Raw genomic sequence first — 19211 nt, 5'->3', positions numbered from 1 at the left:
CAGAAGACGCCATTTTTAAGAACGAATGACTGGGCTGGCTGGCTCGCGCGTTTGCACACTCCCTCCCTTCCTACGATTCTCTTCACCCAGTACACACACACACACACACACACACACACACACACACACACACACACACACACACACACACACACACACACACACACACACACACACACACACACACACACACACACACATATATAGACACGCATACATACATATATACACACACACACAGACACATAAATACACACACACACTGCAGATACGGCTTTTCGAGTCTGGTACAGACATAGTAGTAGGCGAATGTAACCGTCGTAGGGCGTTCGAAACGGCTTTATTAAATTCGGTTTTAAGATTTTTTTATTGATAAGTGCATCGCACGTTGAACAACTGCATGGACAATTAGATCTAGCTTAAGGCTATAGCTTATATTGCTCTTTGTAGGCTCAATATTTCTTAAAATACGCAATAGCATACCACATACCATTATAAATCTAAAAGGAAACACCCTCCCTCCATAACATTATGGTTCACATTGCATCATTCGCGATGCGCAGCTTAAGGTCCACAAATGTTGTTCGCCATAATATGCCTATTTAAATACATTTGTGAAAACAAAACAATCTTTATTTAAAAAGTGGCATTCAACATGTGTAAAAGTAGCCGAACAAAGCTTGTGAACATAGTTTATCATCTCTTAAAAATGTCACTTTATTCTTTCACTTTTAAAGAAACCTTCACATTCACTAAAAGCATAAACTTAATAAGAAGTCTATATAGCCTACCCTGAAACCAAGTAAAACGTATTCTGCAGCCAAGAACACTATCATATCTTAAATGCAGACGATTGGAAAACAACCGGAATCGCAAAATTAATAAGACTGCATCACACTATTTTTCATCAATTTATGTAACAAGCTCGGTGTAAAAATCGCCTCACAACAGTGCTAAACCATAAAAACAAAAACAAACAAAAACTGCATTTATTCATCGTTCCGCTGGATCTGGAGGTTCGGATGGCGCCCCCCTGTGGACAAAAAGAAAATTAAAAATATATGACTATACAGTGTACATCTCTCTCGAGTCCTGCATTGCAAATATACCTGCCGCTACGGTTTCTCTGAAAGACGACCCCCCCCCCGTATACATACCCAGAGTAGGGTGGGGGAGGCGCGTCGTGTTGCCCGCTCCGGTTCAGAGCCTCGCTGTACGACGGCAGGGCGGGCAGCGCCGTCAGTGGGGTCATCTCCGGGACCGGGCGGCCATCAGCAGCTAGTCTCACAGGAGAGCTGGACCCCAGGGGGACACGGTGTAGCATTAGAGTAATCCTGTTGCACTGCGCTAAATAACAGCGGGCTCGTGGCTCACCCTGGTTCCATTCCAGCCTGCGGGCTCTCGCTACGCGTCGTTCCCTCTCCCCCTGAATATTGACCCCCTTTGGCTGTCAAACCTCACTCTACTGTTACCATTAAGTAAACATCCCCTTAAGAAGTTGTATTTAGATACCCTCTAAATGACTAGAGAAGACAATATAATTATACTCTACTGTATTTTCAGTGCTTAAAAAAAAATTGTAAATTATGTGGTAATGTAATATATTTTAAGCACAGAAAATACAGAGTATGTCACACACACATTTCAGTGGGTGTCATGTATGTGTACGTTACGAGGTAAATCCTTTGAATCTTCAATCTAACGCTGATACGTTCGATTGTTAAACCACCATCCCACCGTTGGGGGGCCGCGTCCCTCCGATGGCCCGAGGCTGCAGGTGTAGCTCCCCTCTTGGGGATGAAACAACGTACCTTCTCGACCTCCTGCCGGTCTTGTTGCGGGACTTGTAGCAGTAGAGGCCCAGCACGGCGATGATCACACCCGACACCAGGATGGCGATGAGCCCCGCCACCAGGCCCGCTACGTCCACCGGGGGGGCTGCAAGCAGCAGTCATCACACTAAGCTGGAGCCGGGACCCTCTCTCTCTCCCCCCCCCCCTCCCCGCTGAACCACCACACCGCCGTGTGCCAACAGGGCGCACGACGCTGGTAGCCCGGTGCTAAGCGGCCGGGCCGTTTGAACCACCGTGATCAGCCTGAACCACAGCGTTGGACCTCAGCGAGGTTAAAAGGGGAAACTGAATTGTAAAGGGGCTATGTAAGGTCTGGCCTTCTTTAAAGACAGGAAGTTGACTTTTCTTTTAGTCGACCCATCAGTATCTTCGTGCCGTCTGTTTTATTGTCTTAATGCACGGTCAAGCACCTTGAGATCGTCCCAAGCGATGAGAGTTGCTAGACAACTTAAATGTATAATTATTAGAATTATCATTTTTATAGGTCATCAGTATGAGGTAAGCAACATTCTGTGAGATGTCAGATGAAAAACAAAATCCGGTGTTTGAATACATATATAAACATCTAATTTGTGGGTCGGGTGTTTTAATTTCAAACAGTCAAATCATATGCAAAGGGGCTTCACAAACTCGAAGCAAAGAGTTACCTTGATCGCCTGCATATGAAGCCCAGAAGATGTTCTAGAAAATGGAAGCATAAGAAGATTTAACGAAATAGCTCTATTTGGAAAAAACGTTTAGGTGAACCTTTTGCACACACACACACACACACACACACACACACACACACACACACACACACACACACACACACACACACACACACACACACACACACACACACACACACACACACACACACACACACACACACAACTCACATCTGGCATCAATTGGAGAGGGCTCTCGCCTTTTTTTTATGCAGTGTAAATGGTAAAACAGTTTGCTTTCTAAGCTTCCTTCCCCCCCCCCCCCCCCCCCCCCCTTTACTGTTAATAACAATAGTGTGTTAACATCGGATTAGGTCAAACAGATTCCAATGTCCAAACAAATAGGCCTATATTGTATAATTAAAGACTCTTAGTCCAGAGTGATTCTACCAGGACCCAAATCGGATTTCTTCAGCTCTAATGTCTATTCTTCAGCTACCACGTCAGAAAACAAACTCAGAATTGTGTGTGTGTGTGTGTGTGTGTGTGTGTGTGTGTGTGTGTGTGTGTGTGTGTGTGTGTGTGTGTGTGTGTGTGTGTGTGTGTGTGTGTGTGTGTGTGTGTGTGTGTGTGTGTGTGTGTGTGTGTGTGTGTGTCTACCGTCTGCTCATCGTCCTCAAACACCTCTCGGGCCTCCTCGAAGCTGCAAGTCTCCTCGCGGCACTCGCGCTCCAGGTCGTCCGAGCGGACCAGCTCAAAGTCCCAGCTGTTGTAGAGCAGCGAGCGGGACAAGAAGGACGCAGCGGGCCTCTCCCCCAGGAACACTGAACCAGCCACAGCCACAGGGGGGAATCAGCACGGAGAAGGAGGAACACTGACCCACATCAACCATTTGGGCAGAGGAGCCAAATGGTTACACGGCCAGAACCGTGTGCCGATAAAATCGGATGACAGAGAATTCATCTAGTTCGGAATCGATCAATTAATTGTACACAAACACAACCTATTTTCAGCTTGATCCGTCAGAAATACTAATATTTGGTTCATGGATCATTATCAAATGTATACTTTAGTTTCTCTTTATTGTTTGGAAGCACTTTTAAGACAGCACGTTGGAGCTGGTCCATTTGGATGGGCGTTTCCAATTATTTTATACAGTTTATCAACTTTAAAAAAATATTTGTGGATTGAAAATCCACCAATAAGGATTAGTTGCAGCCATACTGACAATTCCCTGACCTGTAATAAAGATGAATAAATTCAGCACAAATAAAACCAGATCTGCTGGGAGGCTAAAGGCAATATAACGGCTCAGTAGCAAACAAGGGGAATGAGTAGCCTAAAACTCAGACAGAAACATATGGATAGATTTCTCTTACCATCATTATTGTTGTGGATCAATCTTGCTGAAACTAGATGGAGAACCAATACTCGGCCAAAAAAGATCACGGCAAAGGCTGGCATTCTCAAAAGCAAAAACTAAGGAAAAATAAAGAAATAACCATCTTATTATTTGACAGTTAAAGTTAATTTAGCAAGAGAGGCTATACTAGTGCCATTTAACATCTGACGGGTTACCCTTGTCAAACACAATGACTTCTGTGTATCGCTGTATTCTGTGGTTTGTCACCATCTAGTGGTGGGTTACGTTTGGTTTGTATCCCAACGATTAGGTATTATCATGTAACCAGAATATGAATATACGAATGGGATGTCGTACAATCTAGTGCGTAGATCATATATACGCACTAGATACGTAACACCTCAAGCTTATATTCAGCGCACGGATCCGTCTATTTCGTATTTTCAAAAATGCGGTATAGGCTACAGACGCTTCCAGCTTACCTGACGGGTGTTTCCTTTAAGGGCTGAAACCGTCCACATAAAAAAATACAAACTATTTATAGGAAATCTTCTTTGTTTTCAGACACTCCCGCGCGACATATTGAAGGGCAAACCCAAAAGGTTTGCTATCGATATATTTCCTTGTGTTTGAGACGGAACTCAAAAAGTATCTGCTGTGCACCTGTTTTCCCATAAACACCATCCCCGGCTTAGCGTCACGCCACATACCTGTTTGGCAACATACTTGCTGAAGGCTTCATAGGCAAACAGCGAATCAGCTGGTTCAGAGATCACGTCCAAGGGATGATGGAACGAAAGAAAAACAAACCGAACGGATCAGCGGGGTTTCCTCTCGTAACATAACAGGCTGGCAGAAAAGTTTGTTTCTTAGCCTCTATTGGTAATTAGGGAAGGGGTGGGCTGATTGGCATTGGAGGGTGGAATCTCCATTTTAGTGAGGTAGGTTAATTGAGGAGGACTGGATTTCAGCGGCAGATTGGTTGATGATTTGGAGACTTCAAACTATTAATCGAAATTAGACTATTTTATTTTTAGGCTAACTAATATACAATTAATTAAACGGGATTATATATAAAGAATGCAAGATAGCAACAGTGAAAAAGAACATTAGACACTGGTAAGAGTAAATCGTTTAATTGCATACAAAACTCCTTTGGTATTTTTTTTATTAGGTACAAAATTGCTTGTGAGAACTGCTGTCGCAAGCTAGATAAACATTGAAATGTCGAGTCGAAAGACGAATAATAAAAACATGTAGGAAAAAAAACAGGAATGCATAACCAAAGTAGATGGACAAAATGGAATACACACCTAATCATTGTACCATTAAATGTTTGTAATAATCTTTTCAAAAAATACTAAATTCAATTTAAATTAAACAACGATAATGGTCTTGTGAAAACCCTGCTGCTGTAGCATATGAAACGTAAAGCTGATGACATTGAACTAACTACAACGGTTAACATGGGACCTTTGACTGCAGGTAGGAATTCTTTGTTCTCCTAGTCCATGCACTTCCTGTATATGCCCCCCCCCCCTACCCCCAAATGGCAACAACTGATATCTAGACAGAGACCTTCTCCCTGTGGGAGCCTCATTAACAATTATATTAGGCCAGGGGTAGGGAAGCCATCTCTAATATCTCTTAGGACCGAAATCTCACCACTTAAAAGGCCATTAGGGAGACTGCTGTGTTCTTCAACGAGGGAACACGACCTCTTAGAAACGTATAACAACTCAAATAACGCACACGTTAAAACAACAACGTACATGTGTTTGGGTTTTTATCATCCACCCCACTAGACACACCAGACCTAGATTTGGCTTGTAATAACTTGCACATTTTGCGTGGGCGTTACGGGATATCTTGCCCGTTGTCTGTGCTGAGGCAACAAACATGAGATAAAGTAAACACAACCCATCGATGTGCGACTGGTGGGCAGAAGTGAGTTCACCCAGGCTACGAGGCTGGGACGCGCACTAGCATCCTAGCTCAGCCCAAACATAACAATTATAAGGCGTTTTAGTGTTTTATAAGGTGGTCTGCTAGACCTAAGCTAAAATCATGGCAAAAGAAAAATAATGCAAAAGTTACATGCTCATGAACCTTGTGCCTTATAAAAATCAACCAACAAAATGAAATAGTACCAGTGTTTGAAAAAACGTCTGCAGTCATCCCTCCGTCTGCTTCTTTCTTTTTTTTTTAAAGCAAAACAACACTTAAAGATAAAAAAAAATCACACTTAAAGCTGTAAGACTAATTTGATCCACTGTCATTGGATGGAAACGCAAGACCCTTTGAATGCCTTTTGCTAAGCACGTCTTAAAAGACCGTTCAACCTCGACAGGCGTTCACAAAGGCTGAATCCAATCACACCCCGCCATCAACCCTCACGGGCGGCAGTGAGGAGGTTGGATTTACCCCTCAAATCTTACCACTAATAATTTCCCTTTCACATGAAAAGATAGAACCACAGTTAATACATAACAAAAATTATAATAATAAAAAAAATGCTTCTAGCAACAAAGTGCGAATGAAACCATCTTAAATTGGAAAAAAATGATTTGTTCTCTGCCAAGATGCTGCTACCCCCGCCCCCCCCCCCCCCCCCTCCCCAACACACACACACACACACACACTCCCCCCTCCAAGGCCACTAGCACTCATGCACCGACGGAAATACTGCAGCTCGCGGTCCACACACTCGCTTTTCTGTTCTTCCCCCGCTCCATCAGACAAAAGTGTCGAGGCGAGGGGGGGGGGGGGGGGGGGGGGGGGGGGCTTTTGGTCTCCATGGCAACAGCGGCGTGATGGGAGCGGCGGGAGCGGCGGGCCCGGCTAGAGGAGGGTGCAGGGGCAGCCGCCACCCTTCTGCTTGCCGGTGTGGCTGGCCGGGACGGGGGGGCTCTCCGTCTCCTGAAACCTCCTGTGGGAGACGAGAGAGGCATGAGTGTGTGCGTGTGTGTGGGTAAGGGAGTGAGTGTGTGTAAGGGAGTGTGTGTGTGTGTGTGTGTGTGTGTGTGTGTGTGTGTGTGTAAGGGAGTGTGTGTGTGTGTGTGTAAGGGAGTGTGTGTCTGTGTGTGTGTGTGTGTGTGTCTGTGTCTGTGTCTGTGTGTGTGTGTGTGTGTGTGTGTGTGTCTGTGTCTGTGTCTGTGTCTGTGTGTGTGTGTGTGCATACTGAGTGAGTGAGTGTGTGAGGGAGTCAGTGAGTGAGTGTGTGCCCGTGTGTGTGCGTGCGAGTGTGTGTGCGTGCGTGCGAGTCACCTTATGGCGCGCACCACCTCCAGGAAGGCCTCGTCCACGTTGTAGCGGTTCTTGGCTGACGCCTCCATGTAGTGGATCCGGTGCTCGCGGGCGAAGCCCTGAGACTCGTCCCTCGAGATCTGCAGGGAAGAAAGGAACCAATTAAGAAAAAAAGAGAAGAAAAAAAAAGAACCAGTGCGTTCTGAGCTCTGCTGATGGTACGTTGGAGCCCCGTCCCGACCCGACACCTCGGGGCGCCTCTTTGGGTTAGAGTGGCCTCCCGACCAAGCTCTGAACCCGAGAGGTCAAATAAACACCGCCCAATGTAATCAGCGGCTACAGACGTCTTAAATGATGACGAAAAAAATGCCCTCCTTATTTTTGTGAATGAGATTAAGACATTCGGACCAAGTACAAAATTCCATCATTTCTATAATTCTTTTGCTAACATATTCACATTTGGCTGTTCACACTAGTAACCATTGTTCAAAGGAAAATCAGGATGCATTCTGGGAAGATTCTGCCCCATTCACTCCGTTGCCATGACTATTGAGGGCCACGACAGCTACCAATACACGTACTGTGGAATTGCACACGCACACGAAAATGTAAAAAGAAACCCAAAAATAGCTTGGTTTGCTACTAAGTGTGGGTCAGCTGTCTGCAGGTCTGTGTGAGTAATCCGACACAATCACAACAGCGCCCACACACACACACACACACCTACACACAAACAGTCACATTTTCCCAATGAACCAACTCCCATTCCAGATGCTTATGCCTCACGAGTCCTTTATAGACACCATGTCAGACTCACACTGAGGGGTAGAGCCGATGGTCCTCTCCATTATCTTCATCACCCTGGGGAGATCACGACCCAATGCAACCAAGGCTTCTAGCACCACTCAATGCTAACAAGCATCGAGTGCTTTGAATGCTAACCAGCCTGCCTCCGCCGACAGAATACAGTGGGCTCATCCACCCCGGCATCCATACAACATCGATAAGCGTTGGGACTTAAGCGATGATGATCTTACAACAAAACGTTGCGACACAAAATAACCCCGAACGAGCTTTTGATGCGAATGTAAAAAGGCCAGTTTCCACAACACCATCGGGCAGGGCCTAGCAGCTAACCACAACACCCTAACCTCAAACCCAACCACGTCTTGACATTACGTTGTGGCAGCATCTGGCTCAGGGGGTGGATGGAGACAACTACTAGTTGGGCTGGTAACCGGAAGGTTGCTAGTTCCGTCTTCGTATTGCGAATGTGTTCTTGAATGGGTCAATGTTGGGCAATATTGTACAGCGCTTTGCTCGGCCACTGGTTAGAAAAGCGCTATATACTGTATATGCAGTGCCATTAACCATTAGAGTTCAATTGAAATGTCATGATGGCACAGAAGTACTCGCCCATCGAGACAGGTCAGCCATGGCCGTGACAATGCTAGCAGATAGAAGAACCACGGTAACACAGTGCTGCAACAGAGCTTCAACAAGCCTTGCTATTCTTTTCACACATCTCTCAAATAGCCGATGAACGTGGTTTCACAGCTGCAGGCTATTGCGGCAATTCCTTGTTAAGACTTTGACTCGACTCATTAGTCATCACTTGTGTATGCAGTGCGCACAAACACACAAGCTCTGTTTATTAACACTTATTTCACACCGTCTCCCACGGGGGAAAGATGCGCATGTGAGAACAACACACCCAAATCTACCGTGGCATGATCAATAAGCCTCTGTGCAAGAATGTGTGCAACCCACATTTTATTTGCGATTACGGTTTCCACCGCTAATGATTACTACACCGCCGTTGAAATTACTCATGTCTGAAATCTCCTCCACCTCCACCACCACCACACGGGGGAAACACCCAACACAAGCACCTATACCGTTTCCTGCGCTGCGGGGGCTTGGAGGAGAGCCCGGGGCTACGCACCTCGTACAACAACCCTGTTCAGCAAAACGCTTAAAGGGGGGGGATCTTCTGCCACCAGGTGGGCGTGTTATTAGGCCTTACAAGGCTGTTGGAATATCTGCCTCTTCCTGTGTGTTTCAGTGACATCACAACTTGGAGCGTCCGCCCAGATGTACGCTGGATAGATCCGTCGCGTCAGCTCACGAGGTAGAGGCGTTGTCTTGGCACCGAAAGGTTGCTAGTTCGATCCCCCAGCTCCTCCTAGCTGAGTGTTGATGTGTCCCTGAGCGAGACACTTAACTGCTCCTGACGCGCTGGTTGTCGCCTTGCTCGGTTGAATTAACCGATGTAAGGCGCTAAATGCCCTAATTGTAATCAGTCAACCAGCCCACCCAGCGGACTGTAGCAGACGTTGCTTAACTAACTATCCATCTTACATCTAGGTGGAAACTCCCACCTGTGATGTCACAGGTGTCAAAGCCCCTTTTTCAAACGGCTTGTAACGGCTAACCACACTCACACCTGGTGGCGTCATATCCCCGCTTTAAACCATCAAACTAAGGTGCTAGCAGGCCCCTCACCGCTCGCTGCTGGTCCAGGTCGGCCTTGTTCCCCACCAGCACCATGGGGAAGTCATCGCGGTCCTTGACCCGCAGGATCTGGGTGTGGAACTTCTGGATCTCATTGTAACTAGAGATGGAGGCAGAGAAGAGAAGAGTTACAGAGAGAGAGAGACAGAGAGACAGAGAGAGAGAGAGAGACAGAGAGAGAGAGAGACAGAGAGAGAGAGAGAGAGAGAGAGAGAGACAGAGAGACAGAGAGAGAGAGAGAGAGAGACAGAGAGAGACAGAGAGACAGAGAGAGAGAGAGACAGAGACAGAGAGAGAGAGAGACAGAGAGACAGAGAGAGAGAGAGAGAGAGAGAGAGAGACAGAGAGAGAGAGAGAGAGAGACAGAGACAGAGACAGAGAGAGAGAGAGAGACAGAGAGAGAGAGAGAGAGAGAGAGACAGAGACAGAGAGAGAGAGAGTTACAGAGAGACAGAGAGACAGAGAGAGAGAGAGTTACAGAGAGAGAGAGAGACAGAGAGAGAGTTACAGAGAGAGAGAGAGAAGGAGAAGAGTTACAGAGAGAGAGAGAGAGAGAGAGAGAGGTAGAGAGAGAGAGAGAGAGAGAGAGAGAGAGAGAGAGAGAGAGAGAGAGAGAGGTAGAGAGAGAGAGAGAGAGAGAGAGAGAGAGAGGTAGAGGTAGAGGTAGAGGTAGAGGTAGAGGTAGAGGGAGAGGGAGAGAGAGAGAGAGAGAGAGAGAGAGAGAGAGAGAGAGAGAGAGAGAGAGAGAGAGAGAGAGAGAGAGAGAGAGAATGAGAAGAGTTACAGAGAGAGGGAGAGAAGGAGAAGAGAGAGAGAGAAAGAGAGAAGAGTTACACAGACAGACGGACAGAGGGACAGAGGGACAGACAGAGGGACAGAGGGACAGAGGGACAGACAGAGGGAGAGGGAGAGAGAAGTCGCGCGGAGACTGTTAACACAAGGCTGAGCAACTGTCTGCGAGTGGCGGGTTGCTGGTCTCTGGCGGGGGCTGGCCGCCTGCTGTTGACTCTGCCACGGGGAGGAATGAGACACACGCACTGGCGTCACGCAGTGAAAATAAGTGACACGTTTGGGGAAGATGGAGGAGGAGGGGAGATTCACCAGTGCAACCAACTCATTTGACTGCCGGTAATTGAGACTTCTGCATCTCTGTTTTGTTCTCGCTACACCGAAACGCGATGCCTTCCTCATAGCACCTTATATTAGACCTTAAAAAAGGGAACAATGACTGCAGTGAATGTTTGACCGTAGAGTATCGACCAGCTGTGGTCGACAGGTGCTAATGACCCACATCAGGACTGGATAAACATGGCTATTAATGTTAAGTTTAAAACTAACAGATTAACATTTACATTTATCAGACGCTTTTATCCAAAGCGACTTACATTAAGTACTTTTATCGGAAGAAGGAGAAACAATATATACCTGTCGGTACAGTAAGGATGTTCATAGAACCATGTGCCAAGCACTAACCATCACTAGGTTAACCCATTCTCTGTATACAACAAAGATAGCTAGGATAAGAGGCTACACAATAATAAGTTATATTTTTAAGTGCAAGGACCTGCAACATAGAATAAGTGCGTAAGAGGGTGTGGGGGGACAAGGCTAGGTGAACTCTGAACGAGTGAGCCTCGAGTAGAACAAATGATCAAATAAACGATCGCCACACACACTCTGCAACCTTACCTTCCACGGTCATTGAGGGCGAACACCAGCAGAAATCCTTCTCCTGATCGCATGTACTGCTCCCTCATGGCCCCGAACTCCTCCTGGCCAGCCGTGTCCAGGACTAGGAAAGACAAGAGATCTCTAAGAGGGGTCTCCGGCGAGCTCTACAAATCAGCCATGAATCGGTAGTACATAAGACAACTAACTCCTGTATGTAAATGGTTTTATGTAGAGCCCGACCAATATATCGGCGGGACAATATATCGGCGGGATGATATTATCGGCCGATATTCTGCATTTTCCAAACTATCAGTATCGGCCGATTCATTCATATTTAAAAAAAAAAGTGTTTTTGTTTTTTTTCCGGTTATTGTGTTTTTGTTCAAAGGACTTTGAGTTTCATATCTAGAGTTTGTAATTTTATACATTTTATTTATCAGAACTTTAATACATTTTGATTTTGACTTTTCTGTTGTGACAACATAACAATAAAATAAAGTTTATTTTTAAACTGCATTACCTTATTATTTTAGTGAGGACTCATAAATAACTACAAATAACCAATGTTAGGGAAATCTGTTTATGTTTTCTTACGCGTTTCTGGAATTTCTTTTTTAAATATATATCGGCCGACTAAATAATTGTATCGTATTGGTCTTAAAAATCCTTTATCGGTCGGGCTCCAGTTTTATGAATTGACATCCAATGTAAAACATGTGCAGGACAGGACAATCTATAGTTAAACAGATGTTAAACGGGTGAAGCCACACCCATTTTAACACTTGAAGGCTGTAAAAGATGGATCAAACAGACGGGATATTTCAGTCTCTCTGGCAGTCTTTTGAAAAGAAAATGGGGAACATGTAGGTAGCAAATGTGTTGTGTGACTTCGGATATACTTGAAAAACAGAAATAAAAGGAGCCATCACTGTGGCTTGCCAACCAAAATAAGTTGTGGGTTTTTAAGTTTTCATCGCCTCAAGTAAACATGGCTAGCATCAGCTTGTCTGTCAGAACGCATTTATTACCGTGTAGAGATCATTTATTTAGACTATAAAGCTGGGTATCACCAATAAATCAATCACTTTATTTCATGACTAGACAATAACAATCAATTATTACTGACAGCATTATCGAAAAAGCTCCCAATCTTGCTGCTCTTTCATTAAAGGGTTAGGATTAAACCACTTTGTTACTTAGGACAGTTACTTTGTTCAACATCAGTTTAGTGTTCATGAAACTATGTGTTGTTCTGTCTCTAAAAAAAGCTTCACTGTGATAAAGGTTTACTTTAACATAACTTAAGAGGCATGAATGCTGAATATAGTACATCATGACTATATTTTACTACACTATATTTTTGGGGGGCAGAGAAATGTCTTTGACATTTTATGGGCATAATGTAACCAGGGAAAACTGATATTTTGTAGCTTTAAGATCTGTATCAAGGCCAGACTTCCCTCAACTCTTTATAATATAATTTTTAAGCATAAGGCCAAGTTGTGCGGACAGAAGGGTCACTTGTGTTTGCAGATTACATTTCTGCCGGCACATACTGGGGTATTTTGGCTTGTTCCAATCCATATTGAAACTCATGGAGGGTTGATATTCAGCAGAGCACTTTTTACTAGTTTATTTGTCATGTTAAGCCAAAAAACGTTTTCAACATACAATGTTTGAAAAACGTAAAATACATATAGGGAGTTTCTGTGTTTCAGTTCCATTACTTTGTGTTTCATATCCATTATAACGCAGTGACTCAAAATATATCTCTCAAAATCGTCTAAGAATACCCCATGACAGGTGTTTGTTTCAAGAGATCTGTTAAACAAATGAGTCAGTCAGGCCCAATTCAGATTTATGGAGGGGGAAAAAGAAAACCTAGAAGCAATCCTTGATCATACCAAAGTATACAACAAAAATGACATGCTTTCTCCAACATAATTACAGCTGGCACCACTGGAAGCACAGACAACGCAAGTCCTTAAAGTTGGCCTTTCCCCCCCCCCGCCAAGCATATCTTTAACGACATGACGGCAGTGACGGAAAAACTTATTCCCCTACTTTGCTTACAGCTTAGAAGAAAGCGAGTGCAAGTCGTAACACGGCGCTGAATCACCTTCCTTGCTGTATGACTTCGCAAACGGGCGGACTTACTTTGAGACTAGCGAAGGGTGCGACCGTCTTTTGGACATTTACATTAGGTTCCGATCCATGTTATAAATCACCCCATCGCGACTCACCATTGTTATAGCCCTTTATCTGTGGATTTTAGGCTATTGGATATGTAACTCAACCAAGCACCGACACACGACGTGATATATAGGTTGGCCGAACCTGTTGAATCCTATTTGATCGATAGGGTCGCTATACTCACTGTCCAGTCTCGTCTCCTTTCCATCCACGGTGCATATTTTGGTGTAGGAGTCTTCGATGGTGGGATCATAGTCGGACACGAAGTACGACTGGGGAGTACAATCACCACGGTGTGGTTAAACAATACATTCGCCGCTTACAACATAGGCACAGCAAAACTGGTGATTTTAAAAGATCAGTCGTGGCCTTCTATGAAAATGGACGGTCAGATCTTAAATGTTGACCACAACTGCACCACATTGTATCCCTATCCGCTTATAACACGGACCACACACGCACTCACCTGGATGAACTGGATGGTCAGGGCGCTCTTGCCCACTCCGCCTCCCCCGACGACCACCAACTTAAATCTCTCCTCGTCGTTAGACATAGCGGCTATGGATCCAGCGGTTGTGTGTGTGGTGTGATAGGCCTGGTAGGGCTGGAACTTACTGGACTGGGTGTCCCAATTATAACGAACTAAACACAGAGTTTAGAGCAGACATACAAATGGGGCTTACGCCTTTTCGAGGGACCAAAGGCGAAGGGGTTTGAATTCTGCACAAGGCCGAAACATGGGCGTCTATTCTTTTTTTTTATTATTTCGAAAAACTATCCAACGGTCCTGGAGGCTTTAGTTACTTATTGTTTTTTATCTTGGTATAAAACAATCTGCCACGTCCGGGGCATACATGTTCCTGTCCAGATCGTCAATGTAACGCGAATATTCCTCTCTTTTTTTCTCCTTCTCCTTTAATCGCTTCACATCTGCAGCGAATATAAACGATGGAAGTCTTCCGTCCAGGAACTGCGACTCAACGATCGATCTTTTGTCCAGGGAAAAAAGCGTATTCGACACTCGCCTTGGATAAACCCGTCCGAGGGTGGGCCAACTTTAACACTGTTACTAACAAAAAAACTCCAACGGTAAAGTTACGCAGTCGAACCCGATCCAAGGTTTGTCTCTTGCTCAACGGGCTCGGTTTGAACAGTCTCTCCGGAGCATGCGTGTGCGCGCTACTCTTTTGTGTACTGCGATGTTCCCTTAAGATTTTCCTCGACCTATGTTCCTTCTTTTTCTTTGCCTCAAGGCAACTTTTTTCGTCAACTTTTTTTTCTCCCCCAGTCAAAGCTTTGACCAAATCCTCGCGTATGTGCGCTGCGTATGTGCGAGGGGGCGTGTCCAGCAGGGGGGTGTCAATCAGCGGGCGGCTCTCGGGCTCCGCCCCTCGTCTCCTCTGATCATTTCTCATGCAGCCCCTTCTAAGGAAAAAAGGCATGCGATTTTGATCAGAATCCATAAGGTTAATTTTGTATTGCTAGTTGTTAATGTTGTTTTCAATGGCTATGCCCGACAATACGATCGGTCTTAAAAGCATTGAGGTGGATTTGAGTTCCAAAGTGTCACTTTTCTGTAAATTTCCTTATTTGGCAATGAAAGGTTATCATTGCTTGGCATTCGACTGCAGTAGGTCAGGGCTGTACCGTGTCGCCTAACCGTTCACAGGCCTAGTTATTAAATGGTGTGAGACTAATATTTTTCTAATTATTATTTGTTCGTCTAAGGTTTCATCCTGTTAAATCGTGCTACCTGGTCCTTGTTCATGAGGTGCCTTATTTCTACCGGATGTGAGTCACCAAACCTCGCCCAGAAGTGACGAGTGGGAGACTTTTTCAAAGCCGAAAAGTAAACATTATTATCTTTTCCGTTTGAGAACTCAAAGGGTAGAAAGTTAAACGTATATGCAGTGTATACTTTATGATCATTTGTTTGAAGGACAATGAATCAGCACATCTATATTAATTTAGAATTGAAGCAAGTGTCATAGACGTTAGACGACATAATGCAAGATTAAATTGTAGTCTTTAATGAACACTGTTTTCTTAACAAGTCAGCGGCAAAATACAGCTCTCAAAATATCGGCATCTTATAAATAACAGGAAACACAAAACACCTGACAAGTGTCAGTTAATAAATAGGAAAATAACATAATCAAGCGTGTCCTGGCATCTGGATTCAAGGTATACCTCCCTCAAATGCACATAGATAGTACCTTCTCAGGTCATTAATAAATAAGACGTCATTGAAAAAAATGGGTTCCTTCCCAGTTCCTTTACCGCAGCAAAATGTCATAGGCAGGGGTACAGTAAACATGCGATATGGTTACCTCAAAGGGACACATACGCTGTCATAACTTTAGCTGGTGCACATGCGTACATTTGTGCGTACACACAAAAGTGCGCAAAGGCACATGCACCCACATACATAACACGAGCTCGGCTTTCGCTTGCCTTCTCATAAACATAGACAAAATTCGCTTAAGGATTATTTTGTAAAAAGAGTCTCTTGCTCCCACTCTCCGCCAGTAGAGGGCGCCCTTCTTCATCAGCACCTGTACGGCAGAGCAGCCTGTCCCATTTTAATCTGGGGCCCCAGCAGCACCCCGAGCAGCATTCTCTCCCCCCAGCCCAGCAACTTGTTGAGGGTCAGGTTGAGCGGGGACAGCGGGCTCTGGTCCTCCACAGCGTTCTCCTCCAGGCCCAGAGTGGACGAGCCCTTCTTGTTCTCTGCAGACGGCTGCTGGTCGACTATGGTGGTGGTGGTGGTGGTGGAGGTGAGTGTGGGGGTGAGTATGGGGATGATGGGGAGGCGGAGCTGCCTCCTGGCCGCCTCCCCCCTCCTCGTCTCCTTTCGGTTGGCCGTCTTCTGACTAGGACTTTGGGCCTGGTTGGGGGGGCAGACAGCTGCGCTCTTCCCCTGGGCTCTCCCCCCCAGCGGGCCTGGGCCTTGGGGGGCTGCCAGGGCCGGCCTGGTGCTCCTCGTGCAGGAAGAGGAAGCCGACCCCCGCTGCCTCTGGCTTCCGGCCTCCGGTGCAGCCGACTCAACAGCTACCTCTGCTGGCGGGTCGGGGTACTGCCCGTCACTTCCAACACGAGCCGTCGGACTAGCTGGAACGGAGGCGGTGTCCGCCTGCGTCTGGGCGGCGGCTGGGTGCGGCCGGCTGGGTGTGGGTGTGGTGACGGCGTGGGGAGCGTTGACAGTGCTGAACAAGGAGAGGGTGAGGCTCCGGCGCTTCTCCAGAAGGGAGGCGTGGCCTATGGGGAGGTGCAGGTGAGCAGGGGGGGGCGTCGGCTTGCGGCAGGGGGCGGGGCCCGAGGGCTCGCTGGGGGTCAGGGCGCTGGGGGTCAGGTTGAGCGTGAGGTCTAGCGTCTGGAGCTTCCTGGAGAGCGCGCACGCCGCCGCCGCCGCCGCCTCGGAGGGGTCCTCCGGCGCCTCGTCCCAGCGGGAACATCTCTGGGCGGTTTCCTCCGTGCGGTCGGGAGGGGGGTCCCCTCTGGCGGAGGCCCCCGGGTCTCCAGCAGGGAGGAGGTTGCCCTGGTAGTCCAGGCCGGGGCCCGGGGGGGGCAGCGGGGCGGTGGGGGGGACGGAGTGGTTGGCGTTGGGGGGGTTCAGGGGCTGGATGACCAGGCGTCCGTCCGTGGACTTCTGACGGAGGCTGCCTTGGAAGTGCTGCAGCTGGCCCAGGAAGTTGAAGTTGGGGGAAATGGACGGCCTTCTCTCCTTCACAAACCTGGACCCGGGAGAGAACGGAGAAAACCCCTTCAGTTGGTTCAACGTTCAACGCCATCGTTGGACCATTACGGAAAACTATTCACTGAATGTGACGAATGAAGTACTACATCTTAACGCAAAGACACACACTGTGGTGCACACGTGCACTGTACGTTATGTAGTCATGTGTCCCATCGCGATGCGGCTGGGAGACCGTGATACTCACCTATAGGCGTGGTCCAGGTCCAGCCCCATGCTGTACATGATGTAGGCCACAGCCAGCGCCGGGGAGCGGGAGATACCGGCTGCACAGTGGACCAGAACGGCTCCTCCAGAGGACATGGCCCCGTCTGCAGAGAGACACAGCAGGGTACATGGTACACGGTCAGGGTACATGGTCAGGGTCCATGGTCAGGGCACCGTAGTTCATTTTATTGCCAGGGTTTTATCTCCTTAGGTTTTGTGGGTATTATTCTTCAGGATATTATTGCAGAAAATATTGAATGTTTTATTTATTGTACCAAATGGAGTGCCATTCATATCGGGTTATGATTATTGTAGTAATAAAAGGTCATGTTATTTATTACTCTATAACACTATAACTACTACTATAGATGTAAGGCAAGTAGGCTACTACATCGTTTGCAGGGCGAGTAGTCAAATCCATAGAAGTTATAAAAAGCAGGCAGACCCCTATTGACAGGTTATTCAAAGGGCAGGCAGACCACTCAATAGACGTGTCGCTCTGTATTGCATCATCGTGCGCGTACCGATGAAGCGCAGCGCCGCGGGTATCCAGGGCAGAAGGTCGTCCCGCAGAGAGTCGTCGATGGGTATGCGCAAGTACTGCGAGACGGGCAGGAAAGAGGGCTGCGGACTGCAGCGACTCACGCTCAAGACGTAGGAGATCCCTCTGGCACTCAGCGAGTCCTGCAAGGATGACAATTGTATGAACGCCTCGATACTAACTTAAATTTATTTAGATGCATATAGTCTAACATAGACTGTGTGGCGTCTATATGCTTGCTCCATGACTACAGCCACAATAAACGGACTACGTGTCTTGTTTTCTGGGAAAGGGATGGTATTTGGACGATGGCTAGTGAGCGTGTTTACCTGCGTAACGTCCCGCTCAGCTCCAAGGAAGAGATGCGGCAGAATGAGAGACAGCGGAGGTCGCTCGCGCTCTCCCTCCCTGCAGAACACCATGGCTGGATCTGGCGCAGGTGGAAAACAACTCAGCGTTACTATGCACCCGTGGTTAAACAAGATATTGGAAAAGAAGAGGCATTTAAAACATTATGCCTTTTACCCAAAGTTAAATGTAATTTGAAAATGTAACTAAATTGCAAACCATGAAAAATGTAAATGGTCGAGGAATGCTGTGCAAAGTAGTCTGCAATGCAGCCTGATATTGAATTCTTGCAAACACCACAGAAAATGCAAATGGCAGTGACGAAAACTGTTTTGGTTTACTACTTACGATTAGATTTGTGTTATCCAAAAACTCCAATATGCAAACTTGAAATCTTGCTCGAATAGCCTTGCGACCAGACAGAATGCCGAAGCTGTTGGAGCGATCACTTCCAGAATCTCGGACACTTTGGTGGACAAAAAAAATAACACAATCAACACAGATCTGGCGACGTGCACTCCCTTCCTCTTCCTCTCCGTCCTTGCAAATGTTCCCAACGTTTGTTGTTGTCCGACTATACCTGAGAGAAGCGAAAAGGATGAGGTAATGCCGTTCAACGCTAAGAATAGCGCTTTAGTAGGTGATGTCATTTTCAGCCAATCACAGGCCACCGCGAGTGCTGACATTGCGCAGGCGCGCAGCAGCCCGGTTCGTCCTCATCATCAATTCATCAGAGGAGACCTCTGCATTTTATTGTGATGAATCGTACCTTTTGATTGAGCACTATCCCCCCCACAGGCGCCATTGTTGCGGGCTAGTCAAAAGAGCATTCAACCCACGAATTCAGTCAAACAGGCTAAGCTAATGTATC

At 46.6% G+C, this 19211-nt stretch overlaps 3 protein-coding genes across 4 annotated transcripts; all 3 read right to left on the bottom strand.

Annotated features, from left to right (window-relative positions):
• Positions 1-348: 348 nt before the first annotated feature.
• prrg2 (proline rich Gla (G-carboxyglutamic acid) 2) lies at positions 349-4749 on the bottom strand. 2 transcript variants are annotated; one of them, XM_030376359.1, is made up of 7 exons: positions 4577-4749; positions 3883-3982; positions 3164-3327; positions 2501-2534; positions 1812-1938; positions 1158-1295; positions 349-1033 (listed from the first exon to the last, which is right to left on the bottom strand). In XM_030376359.1, the coding sequence occupies exons 2-7, from the start codon at positions 3965-3967 to the stop codon at positions 994-996; spliced, it is 588 nt and encodes a 195-aa protein (XP_030232219.1). In that variant the 5' UTR covers positions 3968-3982; positions 4577-4749; the 3' UTR covers positions 349-993. The 2 variants fall into 2 exon arrangements, with proteins under 2 accessions (XP_030232219.1, XP_030232209.1); XM_030376349.1 differs by having other exon boundaries at positions 4349-4746.
• Positions 4750-4986: 237 nt separating this feature from the next.
• On the bottom strand, positions 4987-14822 carry rras (RAS related). Its single transcript, XM_030376425.1, has 6 exons — positions 13957-14822; positions 13675-13762; positions 11316-11418; positions 9618-9726; positions 7134-7252; positions 4987-6795 (listed from the first exon to the last, which is right to left on the bottom strand). The coding sequence occupies exons 1-6, from the start codon at positions 14041-14043 to the stop codon at positions 6708-6710; spliced, it is 594 nt and encodes a 197-aa protein (XP_030232285.1). The 5' UTR covers positions 14044-14822; the 3' UTR covers positions 4987-6707.
• Positions 14823-15499: 677 nt separating this feature from the next.
• On the bottom strand, positions 15500-18981 carry si:ch211-195b15.8 (dual specificity protein phosphatase 8). Its single transcript, XM_030376220.1, has 5 exons — positions 18689-18981; positions 18322-18422; positions 17976-18135; positions 17432-17555; positions 15500-17224 (listed from the first exon to the last, which is right to left on the bottom strand). Exons 2-5 carry the CDS (start codon positions 18412-18414, stop codon positions 16039-16041), a joined length of 1563 nt encoding a protein of 520 aa, XP_030232080.1. The 5' UTR covers positions 18415-18422; positions 18689-18981; the 3' UTR covers positions 15500-16038.
• Between the last annotated feature and the right edge of the window lie 230 nt (positions 18982-19211).

The sequence above is a fragment of the Gadus morhua genome, chromosome 2 (genome assembly GCF_902167405.1).
Source record: "Gadus morhua chromosome 2, gadMor3.0, whole genome shotgun sequence".
NCBI lineage: Eukaryota > Metazoa > Chordata > Actinopteri > Gadiformes > Gadidae > Gadus > Gadus morhua.
The sequence above is the reverse complement of the archived record's forward strand: the minus strand, read 5'-3'. Positions and strand labels throughout refer to the sequence as shown.

Bases quoted from the DNA above. Each gene is read 5' to 3' on its own strand.
- rras (XM_030376425.1), bottom strand. From the start codon at position 14,043: ATGTCTAACGACGAGGAGAGATTTAAGTTGGTGGTCGTCGGGGGAGGC. The intron at 11,419-13,674 runs GTGAGTATAGCG...TGTCTTTCCTAG, and splicing joins AAAGGAGACGAGACTGGACA to TCCTGGACACGGCTGGCCAG. The intron at 9,727-11,315 runs GTAAGGTTGCAG...CTCCATCTCTAG, and splicing joins GCCCTCAATGACCGTGGAAG to TTACAATGAGATCCAGAAGT.
- prrg2 (XM_030376349.1), bottom strand. From the start codon at position 4,387: ATGTGGACGGTTTCAGCCCTTAAAGGAAACACCCGTCAG. The intron at 3,983-4,348 runs GTAAGCTGGAAG...ATTTTTCCTTAG, and splicing joins TTAAAGGAAACACCCGTCAG to TTTTTGCTTTTGAGAATGCC. The intron at 1,296-1,811 runs GTACGTTGTTTC...CCTGGGGTCCAG, and splicing joins ACCGGCAGGAGGTCGAGAAG to CTCTCCTGTGAGACTAGCTG.
- si:ch211-195b15.8 (XM_030376220.1), bottom strand. From the start codon at position 18,414: ATGGTGTTCTGCAGGGAGGGAGAGCGCGAGCGACCTCCGCTGTCTCTC. The intron at 18,136-18,321 runs GTAAACACGCTC...TCATCCTTGCAG, and splicing joins CTGAGCGGGACGTTACGCAG to GACTCGCTGAGTGCCAGAGG. The intron at 17,225-17,431 runs GTGAGTATCACG...TCCCGGGTCCAG, and splicing joins GACCTGGACCACGCCTATAG to GTTTGTGAAGGAGAGAAGGC.